The sequence below is a fragment of the Drosophila nasuta genome, chromosome 2L (assembly GCF_023558535.2).
Source record: "Drosophila nasuta strain 15112-1781.00 chromosome 2L, ASM2355853v1, whole genome shotgun sequence".
Lineage (NCBI taxonomy): Eukaryota > Metazoa > Arthropoda > Insecta > Diptera > Drosophilidae > Drosophila > Drosophila nasuta.
In genome coordinates, this window is record NC_083455.1 from 22,491,528 (window position 1) to 22,508,834 (window position 17,307).

Consider the following 17,307-nt stretch of genomic DNA (forward strand, 5'->3'; position numbering starts at 1 on the left):
TATCATAGTGAGACCGTAGCGTGGCTTGGTATATTTCTGGCAGTCAAAATATATCATTGGAAATGTTGTTTGTGGTCACACCAGTACATGAAAAAAGCTTAACGAAAAAACATGGCGCGCGCGTTAATATTTACAAAAATATTGTTATTTAAATAATTTAAATGGTGTTACAGTTAAATAGAGTTACAGTGTTAAAAAATCATTGCATCGTCACCTGTATGCAGTGCCTATCTGCTCAGTTTAATGCTATAAGCAGCTGCATCAAATAACACAAACATCATCCTGGGTATGCTTAAAAAATATTGTCATTTATTTAAATATTTCGCAATCGTTGACTTAACTTGGCTAATATTGAAAATTGGCAAATGTTATGGGCTAAAACGAGTGAAACTCCTACATATAAATACATATGTTTATATAGATATGGCTGCTGAATTAAATGGCGCAATTATTTTTCACGAAAATGCTCAATAAAAACTAACAAAGTCCATTTTGCTTACTAACTAGCGTGTGTGTGTGTATGTTTGTGAGTGTGCGAATCTCATAAATCAGCCTTAAATGTAAAAATACAACTAAGCCTAAATAAATATGTATTTGTATGTAAGCTAAAGACTAAAAACTGCCGTAATCTCGAATTTCTTCTTCAGACCCAATACTGATTTCGACGCAACAACGGATTCGTGGGCGGCGCCGAAGGCGGCGAACTCACGGAACCGGAAATGGAGATGCTCTGGGGCACCGAAGCATAGCCAGCAAAGTCGTTGGCCATGTCACAGGATGAGCTCCAGGCATCGTGATCCACGTGATAGGGATTATAGCGTTGCGGCAACATCATTTGCTGCGGATCACACTGATCGTCCGTCTCATCCTCATCAGGATCGTAGTCGGGATATTCGTGTTTATATGATTCCACGGGGATAATCTTGCAGTGTGGTATATTACTGAAACCCGGCAGCGGCGTCGAGTTGCCCGTCGCAGGCACTGAATCCGCCTCGGAGCTCGCATAGTTATGGTGATGATGATGATGCAGATGCTGTGGACTGACCGACGTCAAGTCGGGCGGACAGGGCAAGGCAGGTGGCTGATCCTTGGAGATGTCTGCTTTGCGCTTGCGTAGGCCTCGCATCTTGAGCAGCAGCAGCACAATCAGCAGACAAATAAGCAGAATGAAGAGTGCACAACCAACGGCCAGATAATTGATGGATATCTGAGCATTGCCCAGATGCACCGTCTCCGTTTCCTGCACCTGCGAACGATACTCAATGTGCACAGTGCCCTGTGCTGGCTGCACCGTCTTGATGATGAGTTGATAATCAAAACTGTCGCTTTCCGTTGGCGTCTCATCCACGGACTCATGCGGCACAAAGTATACGACGCCACTGCGCAGCTCCTTGTACGAGAAAATGTTGGTGGAGCGCTCATTCTGTGCATCACCGCCAGCAGCACCTGCCAATGTGTTGCTGCTGCTGCGTATTATCTTGCGCAGCTGTCCCGTCGCGGGCATGCGAGTGATGACAAATTTGGGATTGAATTTGTTCAGCTTCAGCGAGAGCGGATTGTCATTGACAAGCGAACTGCTTAGCTTCATCTTGCTGCCCGCTGCAGTCGAAGTGGACTCCACCTCACGCATGGCAATGTCATTGATCTTTATCACCGGCTCCACCACAACAAGCACATCCACTTGGGCCACATAATTGGTGCCTGGCACATAGGCGCTAATCTGAAACGTATCATTGGATCGAAGCGGTTCCGTCAGCATATACGTAATCTGTGCGGTCTCCAACATCTGTTGATTGAATCGCAATGTCGGTTGATTCTTGTACAAGAGTATGCCATAAAGAGGTGAATTGGAAATATTGTAAGCCAATCGATCCAGCTTCATGTTTGTGTCGACTCCAATGTGCTCCAACCTCATAGCAGACCTGTCTGTGCCCTGTTGCAGCATCACTGGCGTCTGTGTGCTGGCTGGCAGCAGACTGATGGGCGCCACTTTGATGGTAAAGATCTCATAGGCCGGATTGAATTGACCATCGGTCACAGTGAAACAAAACGTTGTCGATTGTGGCTGGCCAAAGTGGACATAAATGATGCGGTCATTGTTAATGTCCGCCTGCGTAAATTGATTGGAGAAAACCAACAGATCCTCCGGCTGGCCATTGCTGTTGAGTTTCTTGAGCACACCGAGTGTGGGACCACTCATCACATCGTAGATGATCTCCTCGGGCGGCGTGTCCTTGTCCTCGGTGAGCAGTGCGTCGCGAGTGATGGTGCGATTCTCGCCTTCAACGACAGTCATTTGGGGTAAGTGCGTTTTCAATTGAAAGGGTTGATCGTTGATGGGATTTATAGAGACGGGGATGGTCAGGTTGCAGAGGAATATGTTGCTGAAAGTGCAAAGAAAAAAGCAAGATTAATGTATGCTTAAAGTTGGCTCTAAATAATGCTGCTAATTTAGTTATTTTCATTTTCAATTTAATCTTATTTGTGGCTCTACTTTTGACTATATATTTTGATAGGCTTTTTCGGTTGATAAACAACCGAATTTTTATGGTATCTTTCTAAAATTTTTAAACTTTTTCATATATGTATGTATGTTGGAACTTTGATGAATTTTCTATTATGATTTTAGAATATATACCAACTTATTCTGTCCGTTAAAAAATTGAAAAATATTTTAAATGCTTTTCTTCTTTTGCTGAATTTCCTGTTATGTGTTTACAAGCTTTTTAAGTTCTCTCGTCTTTAAAAATTTCGCAGACTTTAAAAATATTTCATTGTAAAAAATTGTTAGCCCTCTTTTTGTATATTTTTAGATTTTTCTTCCTTAGAAAATATTTTGACATTCTTAAGAAGAAATCGTAAAAAAGTATATTCTCTTATTCTGTATTTTTTTTTATCTTTTGAAATATTTTACTACTTTTTTATTGGTTGTACAATATATTTGGCTATTTTTTTTCTTCACTTCTGACTAAATGCAGCTATATCTTATTGCTTAAATTTGTAATTTAAATTTTAAATTAACTCACCCCTGTGTTAGATAGACGCCCATGAGAATGGTGTCCTCCAGTGTGTCCGTGTGATCGTGAATGTAGTAAACTTTCTTGGTAAAGAAATCGCTGGGATGATATCGCTGCATTGTCTTGAACTCGTGTCCCAATCCAATGCTTCCATGCGTGGGCTTCTGCACCGCCTCAATGAACAGCTCGGGGTTGTTGATGCCCGCTCGGGTTTTCAAGTACTCCAAGATCTTGGAAAAGTCTAGCTTAATGGGCACTGAGCCGCCCTCATCCACATTTAATTTAGAAACTGGCAAAAATCGCAGTAATCCTCCCGATGATACAGAGATTTCAATATTGAACTTTTGATCCAACAAGCGATCGCTGCGCTCAGCAACCACATCGAAGAAGAAGGAATCGTTAATACGAAATTCCATGATGACAGCGGTGTGCTCATAGAAGATGTGTCCATTGTCCACATCGTTCTGCGTGAATTCGCTGATCTCTTTGGCATAACCATTGCCCAGATACTCGTTGACAATGCGTCCCAAGTTGGGTGGAACTGTGATGTTGTAGCGTATCTCACGCTCCTCATCCGAGCACTTGAAGTGCAGATGATCGCGGAGTATCTGCTTTTTGGTCAATGGGAAGACGTGTAAGTTCTCATTGTGCTCAGCTAGAATCTCGATGGGTTTAATCTCGATGTTAAGCAGCTGACTGCTGGTATTGAATAGTCCATCAGTGACCAGAAAAGAAAGCTCGTTTCTCTTTGAATTCGCATTGTGTATGAAGAGTATTTTCTCCGTGTTGATCTCGGCTTGCGTGAAGTGATCGATCTTGTGCAGAACCGAGGACTTTTCAGCCAAGTATCCGCCATAGATATAGTGCACAATGTAGGTGAGATTTTCTGGTGGCGTATCGTAGTCCTGGGCGACTAAAGAGGGAGCAAATTGTCAGTGATTTAATAGGAAACATAGTGAGTGAATTAATCTTACGTAGATCTGTGTTCTTGATGATATAGCGACCGCCGTTCCACACTTGCAGACCTGTGTTGGTCACCATCATAGGCTCCTCATCATTGACCGGCACAACGGCAATCTCCAGCTCGAAGGGCACACTCTCTTTGTTCCTGGCCATGGCCACCATGGTCAGCGTATCGGTTGAATTCTCACTGTCATTGTGCACATATTGAATGCTGCCTTGCTCGAGTTGTTTTTGTGTAAATCGCTTGACCTTCGAACTGCCGGCGAGTATGTGACCCGAACTGGGTGTGACGGTTACAATGTACTCCAAGATCTTGCCACGATAGTACTCCGAATAGGGTTGTATATCGCTGGCAGTTAGTTGCACCATCTTGCCCTCCACCACCGAAATGGTGTTTGTGTGCATGTAAAGCTTCTCGGGAATGATGACGATCTTGAGCATCAGCTGTCGCAGCCATGTGATGCCATTGGTCACGTCGAAGACAAAGTAGTCAGAGGATTGATTAACACCCGCTTGTATGTAGAACATTTTCTCAGTGTTGACGGAAGATTGATCGAAGACTTTGCAGTTGTACTCGTCGTCAAACGACATGGACTGCATCTCCAGATAGCCGTGCATGGGCGAGGAGGTGACCAAGAAGGTGATGTCGCCCGGCGAGATGTTGGGATGCACAACCTGAGGCAGAATAAAAATCGAATTAGGACAACAATGCAAAAAGTTACAATTATTCCTATTGTTTTAATTATGTCTTAAGAATAATAATTATCCAATCGTAATGAAATTTGTAGGAACCATTTAAAATGTGTTTACTAGCCAAGTTCTAGATTAAAATTATATAATATTAGACGTTTGGATCGTGACAAAATTATGAATTGGATGTGAGGTGTATTGAAAGACCATGTTGTATAGGTTTGGTAGTTCTATCACCCATCGTTTTGGTGATATAGTGTTTAATGTGTGCGGTCGGACAGACAGATTTTTTTTTGGTCTGTGTTCAACTTCAACTATTTTCTATTTTCTCGCCCATATTTGTGACATGAAACCTTTGGCTTACCTCTAATATGTCCCTGGCGATGAGCACACTCGTGGACTCCTCCACGTATAGTGTGTGATTCTGCTTGACCTGCAAGGGTTCCCAATAAGCTGAGGGATAAATGCGAAAGATTACCTCGCCCTCAGCGGTAATGTTCTTAATGTGCACGCGATATCTGCAGAAGAAAGATTACTATTAGTATATTCAATGAGAAGTATTTCGTTGCACACTTACCTCACTTTATCCATCGAGGCAATCTCCGTGTTCCAATAGACCAAACGCTCTCGCTCAATGTCCAAGTGCGTAAAGTTGCCCAACGACGTAAAATTGGTGGCCTTGTGCATGATGCTGTTGTTGTCCCGCTCCTGGGCTCCTGGTTGTCCGCTGAGATACATGAGAATGCCATACGAAGGCGGCTTAATGACCTCGTAGTAGATCTCATCGAGCTTCATGTCCAAATTCGTTTCCAGCACAAAATCCTTGTTCTTGAGTATGACAAACTTGCCCTCCTGAACAATCGAGGCATTCGCCGGCAGCATGGAAACAAACGGATCCGAGGCACGTATCTCCAGCTGACCATTCACCTCGTGCTCGCGATCCGTAACAATGAAGGAAGCGGTGCCCACATCGGGTCCACTGTGCTGGAACAGAATGCGACGATTGGCAATGTCATCCTGACTGAAGGTGTCGATAAAATGGCCCGACTTGTAGAAGGCGCCAATGGTGCTCGACACATGGGTATAATGGATATCCGTGTGATTGGTGTTCACATCCGCATCCAGATACTGCAGCACGGTGGGATTCAGAGTGCGTATGCCATTGCGCACCACATGGAACACACGCTCTACCGCACTGCGATAAGGTTCATTGTCGTTGACCAGCTTGATGTGCACTTCGATGTTCGACACAAACTGCAGATCAGTCTCATCGCCCGAGAGTATTAGCAGCTCAAAGCCATCGAGTGTGGACTCCGTATCATCGTGACAGTAATAGATGTCATTGCGAAACAGTTGCTCTAGCGTAAACAGCTCCACTGGCGTGGTCAGACCTGTTTGTTCATCGTATTTGCAGACCAGGCCATGAGCTGGCGGCACAGCAACATGGAACTGCAGACTCTCGTAGATGTTGAAGCGTATCTCAAAGTGATTCTTGGTAATCAAAGCGCGTTCTCCCTCTTGCACTTTGAGCACTTCGTACTTCTGAAAGTGCAGCTTGTGGATGAGCTCTTCTTGTGGATTGAAAATGATCTGCAGCTTGCCGTGCACATCATCACATTCGGCCACCGAGACCACAAACTCCAGATGATCCGTGAAACTCGAGTAACAGTTGTGATGTGTCTTGTAGTAAATGCGTCGCTTATCGATGTCCTGTTGGGTAAAGGAATCCATTTGTTTGGCCGCCTTGCGCGATCCTTCCACATAGATGCCGCCATATTTGGTTGGCTTAGTGATCTTGTAGATCACATTGCGTGGAAAGCTGCCAATGGGCACCGTCTCGTAGTTGAGGAGTTTGTTGGTCAGCAGAAATTCACGAGTTCCATTAATGGCTATCACACTGGGTGATGTGCTCGCAATGCGCAGCCGGGTGAATGTGATACGAAAATCAAATGTTTGGGTCGTCACAAAGCCAAAGGAGGCAATAAACTGCGAGAGATGTGAGCGAAATGCCATTAGTCTAATGTTGGATGTGAGGTGGGAATATTCAAAGTGTCTGAAGTACGAGTGTGACTGAAGCAAAAGCTGTCTAATAATTATTTGGAATTACCTTTAATGTTCTATTTACTTTACGATTTCTCTAGATATTTATGTAGCTTTTTATCGGGGTAATATTTTTATACTTTTCTGGCAAGTTACTCTTTTTATTTAAAGATGAATTTTCAAGTGTCAAATGTTTTCAATACTATGCACATTGTTGTTGCCTAGTTATTGTATTTCTCAATTACCTGCAACCTATTTAAACTGTTGTAATCATCGGAAAACACAGAACTATTTTAGTAATTGATGGCAAGATATTGCTCAGAGATATTTGGTCCAATAATTATTATTAATTAAGTCATTAAGACTATTTCCATTCCATATTTATCTCTTTATATGGGAAGCACAGTCTGTAGTTTGCGATTAACTGTTATGGTGCCTTTAGGCGGTATTAAGCTCATTGTCTAATAAATTAAATATTTGCATTTTCCTGGGATTTTTTTTGACTAATTTTCACTGTTTAATAAAAACAAACAAGTTGCTTCCGCTTTATGAGAATTTTGCAAAATCTCACATATTTCCATATTTGTTGTGTAATTACTTTCTTTTGTTTGATCTTATCGAAATTATTTTGTATATTGGTCGCTTCTGCTTTGTTCATAACTACATTGTTTGCATAATTTTCTTTGATAAAGGAACTAATGATTAATCATAGGGAAATCTATTTTATAGAATGATTGCCTGTTGTAAAACACTGAAAATATTGTAAGTCACAAAGTTGCTTCTGCTTAGACTTTGTAAATATTTACATATTTTCCGCGTTTGATGAATAATTTTCTTTGGATTTGTTTAAGCAACTTTAGCTTAAGCTCAATGAAGTATTGCTTATTCTTGACTATGTTAGAATATGTGATTTCCGTCGTTCAGGTATTTTTACGGAATTGTCTTTCCGACTTGCGCAATAATAGAAACCATTATTCAGAGTCACTTTTGTGAAGCTAAAGAGAGTGTAACACATGCTTAGGTAATTCCCAAGTGTTTTGGCTGCATGCCCGAATGTATTTAGTCATTGGAAATACGCACCTTGAATTCGTCTTGCCAAGGGAAATCGCTGTTGTGCAGATACCGAATGTGGCCCAGCAGCAGTTGGCTATCGGTGAACCACTCCACGTTTACCCAGGTGCCATCGATTTGTCGCAGGCGCTGCACGATGCCGTGTTGCGGTGGCTTCACAATGTCGTAGCGTATGTCGATGTGCTCGTCCACAGCATTTGTGCCAATGGAGAGATTCGCAGGCGTCAAGAGCATCGAATTCTTGTGGATCATGATGAGACCCGTGTTGTTCACCACTCGCAGCTCCAGCGGATGCACCGATACCGGCAAGTAGACGGTGTCGCTGGTCTCAATGCCATCGGAGACGTGCAGCAGCAGCTGATAGCTAAAGGATTCGGTTGTCGTCGAGTTATACAAATACGAGACTTTGCCATCATTGACATCGCCCTGCGAGAAGGTTTGCGTATGTATGCCGCCCACCAGAAAGCGACCAAAGGCCTCTTGGGACACCGTTGATGGCATTATGGTGTAGATCAAGTCACTGGGATCGCTGTCGGGATCCGCAATGTTGAACAGATCCACATCAAGTATACGCTCGATGCCCTCAATGACACGCAGTATCTTGTGGGAATGCAGCTGCAGCTGTGGCGGATCGTTGACAGCTGTGATATTCGCATGGAGCAGGAAACGATGCTTGCCGAGAATGTTTTCGGGTATCTTGTGGGCATCGCCAAAGATCTGCAGGTCTAGCGTGGCATGATCATTAAAGTTCTCCTGCCCGTTGTGCACATACTTTAACTTATCTGTGGCCAGATCAATCAGGTTGAAGGAGCGACAGGGCACAAAGTTGGACTTCTCAGCGGAGTACTGCAGCAGCTGTCCATATTTGGGCTGTTGTACCACATTAAACGCTATGGAGTGCTCATTGAGACTGGGATAGCGACGCGAGTCGAGGAGCACGTCAATGATGTGCGGCGAGAGAAAAGCGGTGCCGCCTTCTAGCAGCTGCAAAGGCGAAACATAGAGCAGCTCCAGCTCGGGACTCGTTTCCGTAAAGATCTGTAACGTGGGAGATTTATTGAGAAGACTTTCTCTTTGAGATTTTGTTAGCTATTTACCTTGAAAGGCCCCTGAAAGTCCGCTTTGATGCAGTAGCTCTGATCGCAGTAGCAAATGAACTCATCCACGCCATGCTGACTGCAGATGCCGCTCTTCAAACACGGACTATACTCCACACACGGATACTTCCACACACAGCCCAGCGCCAAGTGGCGCGAGATGGTCATCTCTCCAAAGCCCAGCGGCAGATTATTTACCAGAATGTTGCGAATGCAGCCTTTGAAGCTGAGCTCATTGATGCGCAGTCCCTTGTTGATGAGACGGCGACGCATTTCCTCCTGCACGCCACCAAAGAAGACGCTCTTCTCCAGACTGATGCTCGTCTTGGTGTCATTCGCATGCTGGCCATGATATGGCAAGTGGACATCGTCAAGTAACAGTTGAGCCATCAGTGCATTGTAACGCAGCTGTACACGATGCCATTTGCCATCGGAGATGGACTCGTTTGTCCAGAACTGCACCAGGCTGCCCTCCTTGTTGAATGTCAGCTTTAGTTTCTGATCCTCAATTTCCAGCAGCATAAAATCGTAGCCACCATTGAAGAAGAGCGTGCCCGTCTCAGTCATGGTGCGAAATTGAAACGAGAGGCTGCAAGGGCAAAGAGTTTATTTTAAATGTGTTGAAGCATAATTAATCTTTGAGATTGTATAGCTCAAAACATCGAAAGTAGAGTATGGTGTATTAAGGTGGCATCATATCTTCTTATACTATAATATCAGAGATTCTAATAGTATTCGACTTATTTATCTAATACTAAAAGATTCTTAGACATTTCTACATTTTTATTGGACAGATAGAATTCTACTCATTGGTACATTTATAAATATAAGAATAGTGATACTATAATTCATAATATAAAGTATAAATAGTATAATTCATCTATTTATATGTGGAGTTTCTTTAAAATAATACATTTTAATACTGAAACTATTCTACTCTTCGTCTATTTAGACTCAACACATTTATACACTTTTCAGTATTAAAATTTATTTATTTTTTATAAAACTTTATTCCATAGCTAACTGTAATCCGATAGTATACTTTTCTTTTCAATGTTGCTAGATATTCTTATATTTTTTTTAATTTTTATAGGCCACATAGTTTTCTACTTTTTAGTACTTTTATCGTATTTAGATGTAGAGCATAGATTCGTATTCTTATTTTTCTACAACATAATCTTATACCATATTCATATATTTAAAAGAAGAGTTTGGGTTCAACTCTATGATAAACGTTTTTGTATTCCTTAAGTTTTATTAATTTTAAAATTAATGCTGTTACTATATGTCACTCCACATTTCGAATTATTTCGGCCAAATATTCAAAAGGGTCAGCTCTCATTTTGAAGAATGAAAAGTGATGTTGATATGATTTAAAAGCATTAAACCATAAACGGTAAGACTTAACTAAGGAACTTTCACTTTCCGATTTAAACTTACATTTCGCCCTCGGCATGCGATTCCTTGAGCATGAGAGCAAAGGAATCGTTGCTCAGGAAACTGATGCTGTCCTGAGCTCCGCCATCGAACTCATTGCTGCAAGTCCAGGTGACGCCAGTGCTGATCGTGTGCCCTGTGCGATCTTTGGCACGCTTAATGATGTTGATGTTGTTGTAAAAGACCTGCGAAATGGTAAATTACAATAAATTACTTTACGCTCATCAATTTGCGGGCTTGTTAAGCCTTCAGCTGCTGCTGCTGCTGCTGCTGATGATGATGATGGCGACTCACATCGGAGATGCAGCCTCGAAAGCCAATGACATCGTCAAGGAATGCGGCCGTAAAATCACCAACGCCGCCAAGGAAGGTGCCGAAATGTACATTGAGGGCGGCCAAATCGTCGGGCAGCTGTTTGCGCATTATGTGACCATCCACCTGCAGGGTAACATTATTCTCGAAACGTTGCACGGCCACATCGTGCCACTCCAAGTCGTTAAGCTTTTGCTTCTTGGGCGAACGCAGCTGCAACAACAACCGGAATGGTGGAGAATGGTTCAAGTTGAAAAATATGCAACAGGTTGAATGGGAATGGGAATGAATGCTCACCTGGACCACATCCCGTTCAATTTTATAGCTGAAACTGATGAGGCCATTCTCGAGACGCAGCAGGCAGTAATCGGTGCGACCGGCGGCCAGAAAGAGGAATGCATCCTCCTGCTTTGTGCGAAACTTGACGCGTATGTTCGTTGACATTTTGGCCTCCTGCAGCGGCATCGACACGTAGCCATCGCCAAACAGCGAAACTGTAACAATGTAACATACGATATGATATTGAAATGGAAATGGACATCGCATCAGATACGACAGAATAACATATGAACAAGTATATTTTGAGTAATCGCACTACACCCATCTGGTATGTGGCATGCGGCATACGGCATGTTGCAACCGAATTGATTGTTGATTGGCAATCGAGCTGCCCATTAGACGCACTCCGCACTACGTGAGTAACTCAGACACACACAAAATTTGTCCAGCTCTTTTGGCCAGCTGCCTGTCAGCTTGTCAGTCAATGTCTGTGCACTCTGTCAGTCAGTTTGTCTGTCTGTCTGTCCGACAGCCAATCTACGCGTATCTCTTATTTATCTATCTGCAGATCCATCTTGTACTTGATTTGCTTAATTACGAGTTTGCTGGGCATCTTGTTTGCTTTGCTCTGCGCTCTTTTGCTCTAAAATATTTCATCTTGCCCTCATTCTGTGTGTGATCTACGCTTGTTAGAGTGTTCTCTTTGGAGTATAGCTATTTTATTGAGTGGTTTGTCAATAAGATGCAATGCAAATTTCCCTTATTAAATTATACATTTGATTTTTTAGCTTTCTGCAGCATATATATATGTATATTCTTGAAGTATATATACAGTGGATCACAGCTTATTTCAAGCACCACCAACCGACAACTTTGAGTCAGTATACTGGCAAAACTAAAAGAGGTATTAACTTTATTTAAACGCAGGATTGTAGTTTAATGTTTTAACATGCACGATTTTTTTTTTCTTGTAGAAAATATTTAAGAAAAACTTTTAAATGACAAATTACGCATACTGCAATAGGGACCTAGCTGATTTGACCGATAATCTGGTAAATTTTGATCTCTATGGTATATTTCGTATAGTATACAAATAGGACCTTTGGTATATTTTTGTTTTTGCAGTATATTATATTTTAAGAATAATCGGCACTGTGTTGCATTTATTCAAAATGTGTAGCGGGTATTTCACTGTCGAGCACAATCGACTATAGCTTTCTTACTTGTTTTTCTTTATTCTTGGGTTGCTAAGAAGCCTTTCTTTCGCAGTTGTATATATTTTACCATATGGAATAATATCTTTGTATATTTATTTGTTAACGTTCATTCTTAATCTTGCGAATTATCCATTCTTTATGTTTCGTTGAACTTTGAATAAAGCAAAGTGTATAAATTCTTCGTCTAATGTTTCGACTGCATTTACTTGGCTAATGATACTCTCGTTTCACGTCTGTTTTCAAGGCAACAATATGATTTATGTGCTGTATTGTCTATAATATGCGACGCTTGTGCAATAAATTATATAGAAAATAAATTTGTCACATTTTGGGAGGGCTGCATTGAAAATCTAAGCTATTTTTGTAATTTGTTTTTAACAACAGATTTCATATATGAATGGCAGTCCATGAGCTGCCGTCTGGTCTCAACTTTGACAGCAATTTGTTGGACAAACATTGGATGCCCAATCTCTATTATTGACCTAACCCACATTAAAGTATTTTAAATGTATTTTTGTGTGCCTGCTTAAACAAACAGAAGAAGAAGAAACAGTTGCACACAAATGTTGCAGCTAGCCAACAACTTGCAGACTGACAACCGTCAACAAGATAAACAAAGCAAAATGAGAAACAAATAATTTCTTTTATTGTTGTTGTTGTCTTTGTTGTTGCTGCTGTGATCGGCGTCGTCGAAGGCGTCGGCGTTGTCTGCGTTGGCAGAGTCATTTTGACGCCAATTAGCAGCAATCAGGCGTCAACCAAACAAAAAAAAGGAATGAATGAAAGAAAAGACTGGCGGAAAACCTAAAAAACACTTTCCCAAACGCATTGTGTTGACCCAGATTAGGCTATCGTTACGGTTTGTTATTGAATCAAAAATCAAATTGAATAAAAAAAAGATGCGCAGGCGTTGAATAAACAAAACTGCAACAACGGCAACAAAGGCAATTTGCATTCAGCAGTCAGCAATCAGCAGTCAACGGTCGAGAGTCGAGAGTCGACAGTCGGCGGCAGCAACAAATGAGACATCATCAGGCAACACCAACGCACTGCCAGCTCATAACTTGTGTGTTGCAAAGAATTATGGCAACAGATGCGTTGCAGCTTGACATGGACCACACTCTCCGCACTCTCCACACTCGTTTGCTCCCTCGGTATCTACCTAATGTCAAATTTATGTTCATCTCTGCGAGCTTGCAACGTGCAACATGCAGCCGCATGCAACTTGCCTGCATGGATAAGGTAGCCACAGCAGCAACAGCAGCAGCAAGCGCATATTTATGTTATGGCCAATGTTTATTTTATTTGAGTTATATGTCGCGTTTAGTGTTTCCAGTTTTTGAGTTTTAGGTTCTCCTTTGATGGCCACACAGCAGCATTTCCACTTCCACTTCCATTTCCACATTTCCAATTTTTCTTTCTTTTCGGGGAGCTTTTAATTAATGTTTATTTTGGTGGCCTGCTGCAGGTATTCGTATTTCGATTGTATTTCATGTTTCATGGCATTCACTACACCATTTCTGCTGGCATTGACAATTTATAATTTGCCTCGGATTTCCCTTTAGCTAATTTCCCTAATAATGTCGCTGTTTATGTGATTTGTGAGCCAACTTCGTGCTTTTCAGCGAATGGCGCAACAAATTTATGAAGTTTCCTTCCACTTTTATGAACTCGAATTAATTGATAGTTTAGTTTCGACTAAAATGCATTTCTGAAAACATTTTATGGGCAGTTTTGAGTAGAAATATTTCTTGAAATAAAAGTTTGTTCCAATTTAGCATATTTTTATATCCCAGATTATTCTTTATCTTCTGGATTATTTTTCAGTTTCACCTTGGAATGCGGCTATTGCCAAAGTCAGCTTAATAACTTGGTTAATTATCATAGTTAGCACATGTTATTGCCACTATAAATTTTATTGCTCACTCTTACTTTCAATCATCGTTCAAATCCAACTTGATCTTTATGGCAAGAGAGTTAAAGCACTTTCTCAGACAATATCATTGCTTTCCCCTCGGGGGAGAGCATTATGCCATAGATTTTATGGCTTCATTGTACGGCTTTAGAGATCAATTTAAATGAAATAAAACCGCCATGACCATACAGCAAGCACATTTGAGAACCCATTTGTGCCTTAGCATTGCATTTTATGAGCATACCAAAGCGCAGCAGATAAACATGCAACATGCATGTGTGGAATGCTGTGCTGCATGGAGAGTCGCATCGCACCCTAATTAGACCCCGGGGCCATATAAAATTCAATTATAAGTATGCCTTTGACTTTTCTTTGCGCATCTCCTCCCTCCCATTTGCTATATTAGTTTGCCTATATCAATGACAATCGACAACTCATAAAGACACAATTCTCACATGACTCAATTCCGGTTGGCGTTGACAGTCCATGCAATGAGGTTGACAATGGACAACGGATGTCGCCAAAATAAATTTTGAGTGCTGTCAATGTAAAGTCTGCATGAGTTTTGCGAGCAGTTAGCTGACATGTGGTGTTATTTATTATCGGAAGCAAATGAAAGTTAAAGCTGAAAGTGACAAATACCCTTTAATATTTAAGAGGAAATCTTCTTCTAATTATTATTGAAACAATATGATTATCATTCTTGGTTATTGTTTTCGTAAATAAGAAAGATATATCCACGTGTTTTAAATACTAATACTATGTATTTCTTTTCTAATCAAACGTAAATGTAAACTATGCCAACGATTTTACAGTAGAAGATTTATTCAGAAATGCATACAATTATTTCCTTTAATCTTGCAAAATACTTTTTATGTGTTTTCGATCATCATAAAGTTAAAGCAAAGTTACTTCGTTACTTATATGTGAATACCCTGTACATATTAGATAAAAAGGACATGAATGAAATTCTAAGTTGATTAATTTAAATACAACATGCCATTAAAAATAGATGATATTTTCTTATTTAACATATTTGGATTGAGTTGTTCACAATACAAAAAAAAACAAAAAATGACAAGCAGATTAGTTAAGGAGTAATAAAACTGCCTAAGAAATACTAAAGGTAACCAAAGGTATATATATATATTATTAAGTTGAAAATATACCATAGAACACAAAAATTACTATCACGCATACTTGTCAATAAGTCAGCAAAGTTTTCAAATTTAAATTTACTTTGAATCAGTGTAAAAGTAAATACTCCTTCCTTGTGATTTTTCACCCAAAGGGTATTAAAATAATGAATAATCAAGAGAACAGCAGCATATGGCGCACCAGATACTCACACTCGATCAGCTACAGATACAGATACATTTGCATCTGCGCTTGTGTGTGTGTTTTAACAGTGTTAAAATTGGCACAATGCGTTGCGCGTGTAAATGATTTACATTTTATGCTGTATAAATAAGAGTTCTGTGAAAATTCAAATGAACCACAAAAAGCAAATAAAAAAAAAACGAGAAAATGAGGAGAACGTGAAAATTCGCAGCGAATGCGGCGAGAATTGGGATCGCGAATGAATCATGCGACGTTGTGTCTTCCAAAGTGACGTCACGTGCCAACTAAAAATATCATTAAAAATACATTTGCGCCCCAAGACCAAACAACCAAAAATACTCTTCATATATACTACAATTTGAATATACGTATATATATATAACATGTAGATATATAGTGTTGAGAATTAAGAGCATGGCAGGCAGCTTTCTTAGTGTGCGTTTGTGTATTTGTGGCTTGCAACGTTTTTGTGGTGTGCCACAGCGGCGGCAAGATGGCAACGAAGTGGAGACATCGACAACAACAACAATAACAGCAACAACAAAAGTGCGCCTCAAGTCAAATGTCAAGCGTGAAAAATGCGTTAAGTGCAGTGCGACGCCGCATTGTAGTTAAGTAGTTGGATTTTATGGCCAGACCATGGATGCGACTGTGGTTACACTATGGATTTGGAATGCTTGTGTTTGAGCTTGAGAAAGTTGCGCCCTAACTAACAAAATGCTACAAACTGGCACAAGACCAACCACAGCTGCAACAGTTGCACAATTTGGACACGGGCTTGGCCAGGAAATTGCCTAAAACTGAGCGGAAAATTGACCGAAAAATCCGCTCTATAACGAATTTTCAAATTGTATTTTGAGGCAAACAAATGATGAATAATATTAGCCATTATTTAAAAACAGCAAACAATTTTAATTGAGTAGATAACAGAGACAGCTTATATAGGGAAATTTATCACAATTTCGATAGGCAAAATTTTTATATTTAAATTTTGCCCAAAAATTTAATTGAAAGCGCAGAAAGATTTGTTTTAATAAAATTTGTTTAGTTTACTTAAATCCTCACATAAATTTATATATTAAAACAGTCGAATTAGTAAACTTTTCTAGTAAAACTCGATTCTAAATATTTCTTCCAACCTAGTTTTGTTTTAGTATTAGAGAGCTTTCAAAAGCTGTCCTCTGAAAGGTCCATTCAGCTTTGCGACAGCTTAACTGTGAGTCGTGTCTGTGTGAAAGCTCTGCTGGTAATTGATTTTGCTACACTTGTTGCACACTGTGCAAAGTATTTGGCATGTTGCTACCCACTGTGACTACACCATTTGCAACTCTTTATTTTGACTTTTATTTATTTGTTGGCAGCTAAGTAAATGCGATTTGGACATTGCCCACGTTGCTGGCAAACTCGGCAGCTTCTGCAGCTTCTGCTCGATTTGCTTTTGGGGTATATTGTGGCCAATTCGTGGCTGGCCATATTTGTAATGAGCATAAATCGTGCGTTGATCGTTTGCCATGATAAATCGCATGTTATATGCTGGGGCACTCGTATTAAGTTCTGTGTGTGTCGCACAGCTACTGTGACTGTGATTTCAAGAGCGTAACATTTAATTAACTGTCGCGACTTACCTTTCATAGACGTTGCCGTTTGGAGCAACTGCAGCATGGCGAGCAGCAGAAATCCATATCCAAATCCGCAGAGGCGCGACATTGCGCTGCAGCTGCTTTGAAGTTTTTGTTTTTCTTTTTCTAGCGAAGATCACTTGGCTGCCCCAAAGGAAAGAGTTGCACTAGCAGTCGATTCGTTTTTCGTCGTTGTTTCTTTTTTTGGTTTTCGTCGTTTTTAATAATTCTGCGTGTTAATTGATTTTTCATGGGGCCACGCATCCGTCGTCGTCGTATACACAGTGTGTGTCTTTAAATATGTGTGTG

General features: G+C 40.7%; 2 protein-coding genes across 3 annotated transcripts in view; one reads left to right on the forward strand and one right to left on the reverse strand.

Moving 5' to 3' along the window:
* The window catches only part of LOC132798295 (UDP-glucosyltransferase 2), a 41,355-nt gene that overhangs the window by 9,228 nt on the left and 14,820 nt on the right, over positions 1–17,307 (forward strand). The gene's annotated exons all lie outside the window — the stretch shown is intronic.
* LOC132798292 (chondroitin sulfate proteoglycan 4) lies at positions 281–17,115 on the reverse strand. Of its 2 annotated transcripts, XM_060810100.1 has the most exons (11): positions 17,005–17,115; positions 10,925–11,121; positions 10,610–10,840; positions 10,319–10,500; positions 8,879–9,467; positions 7,791–8,819; positions 5,248–6,656; positions 5,035–5,188; positions 3,992–4,655; positions 3,027–3,930; positions 281–2,384 (listed from the first exon to the last, which is right to left on the reverse strand). In XM_060810100.1, the coding sequence occupies exons 1-11, from the start codon at positions 17,084–17,086 to the stop codon at positions 644–646; spliced, it is 7,182 nt and encodes a 2,393-aa protein (XP_060666083.1). In that variant the 5' UTR covers positions 17,087–17,115; the 3' UTR covers positions 281–643. The 2 variants fall into 2 exon arrangements, with proteins under 2 accessions (XP_060666083.1, XP_060666084.1); XM_060810101.1 differs by lacking the exon at positions 10,610–10,840 and having other exon boundaries at positions 17,005–17,114.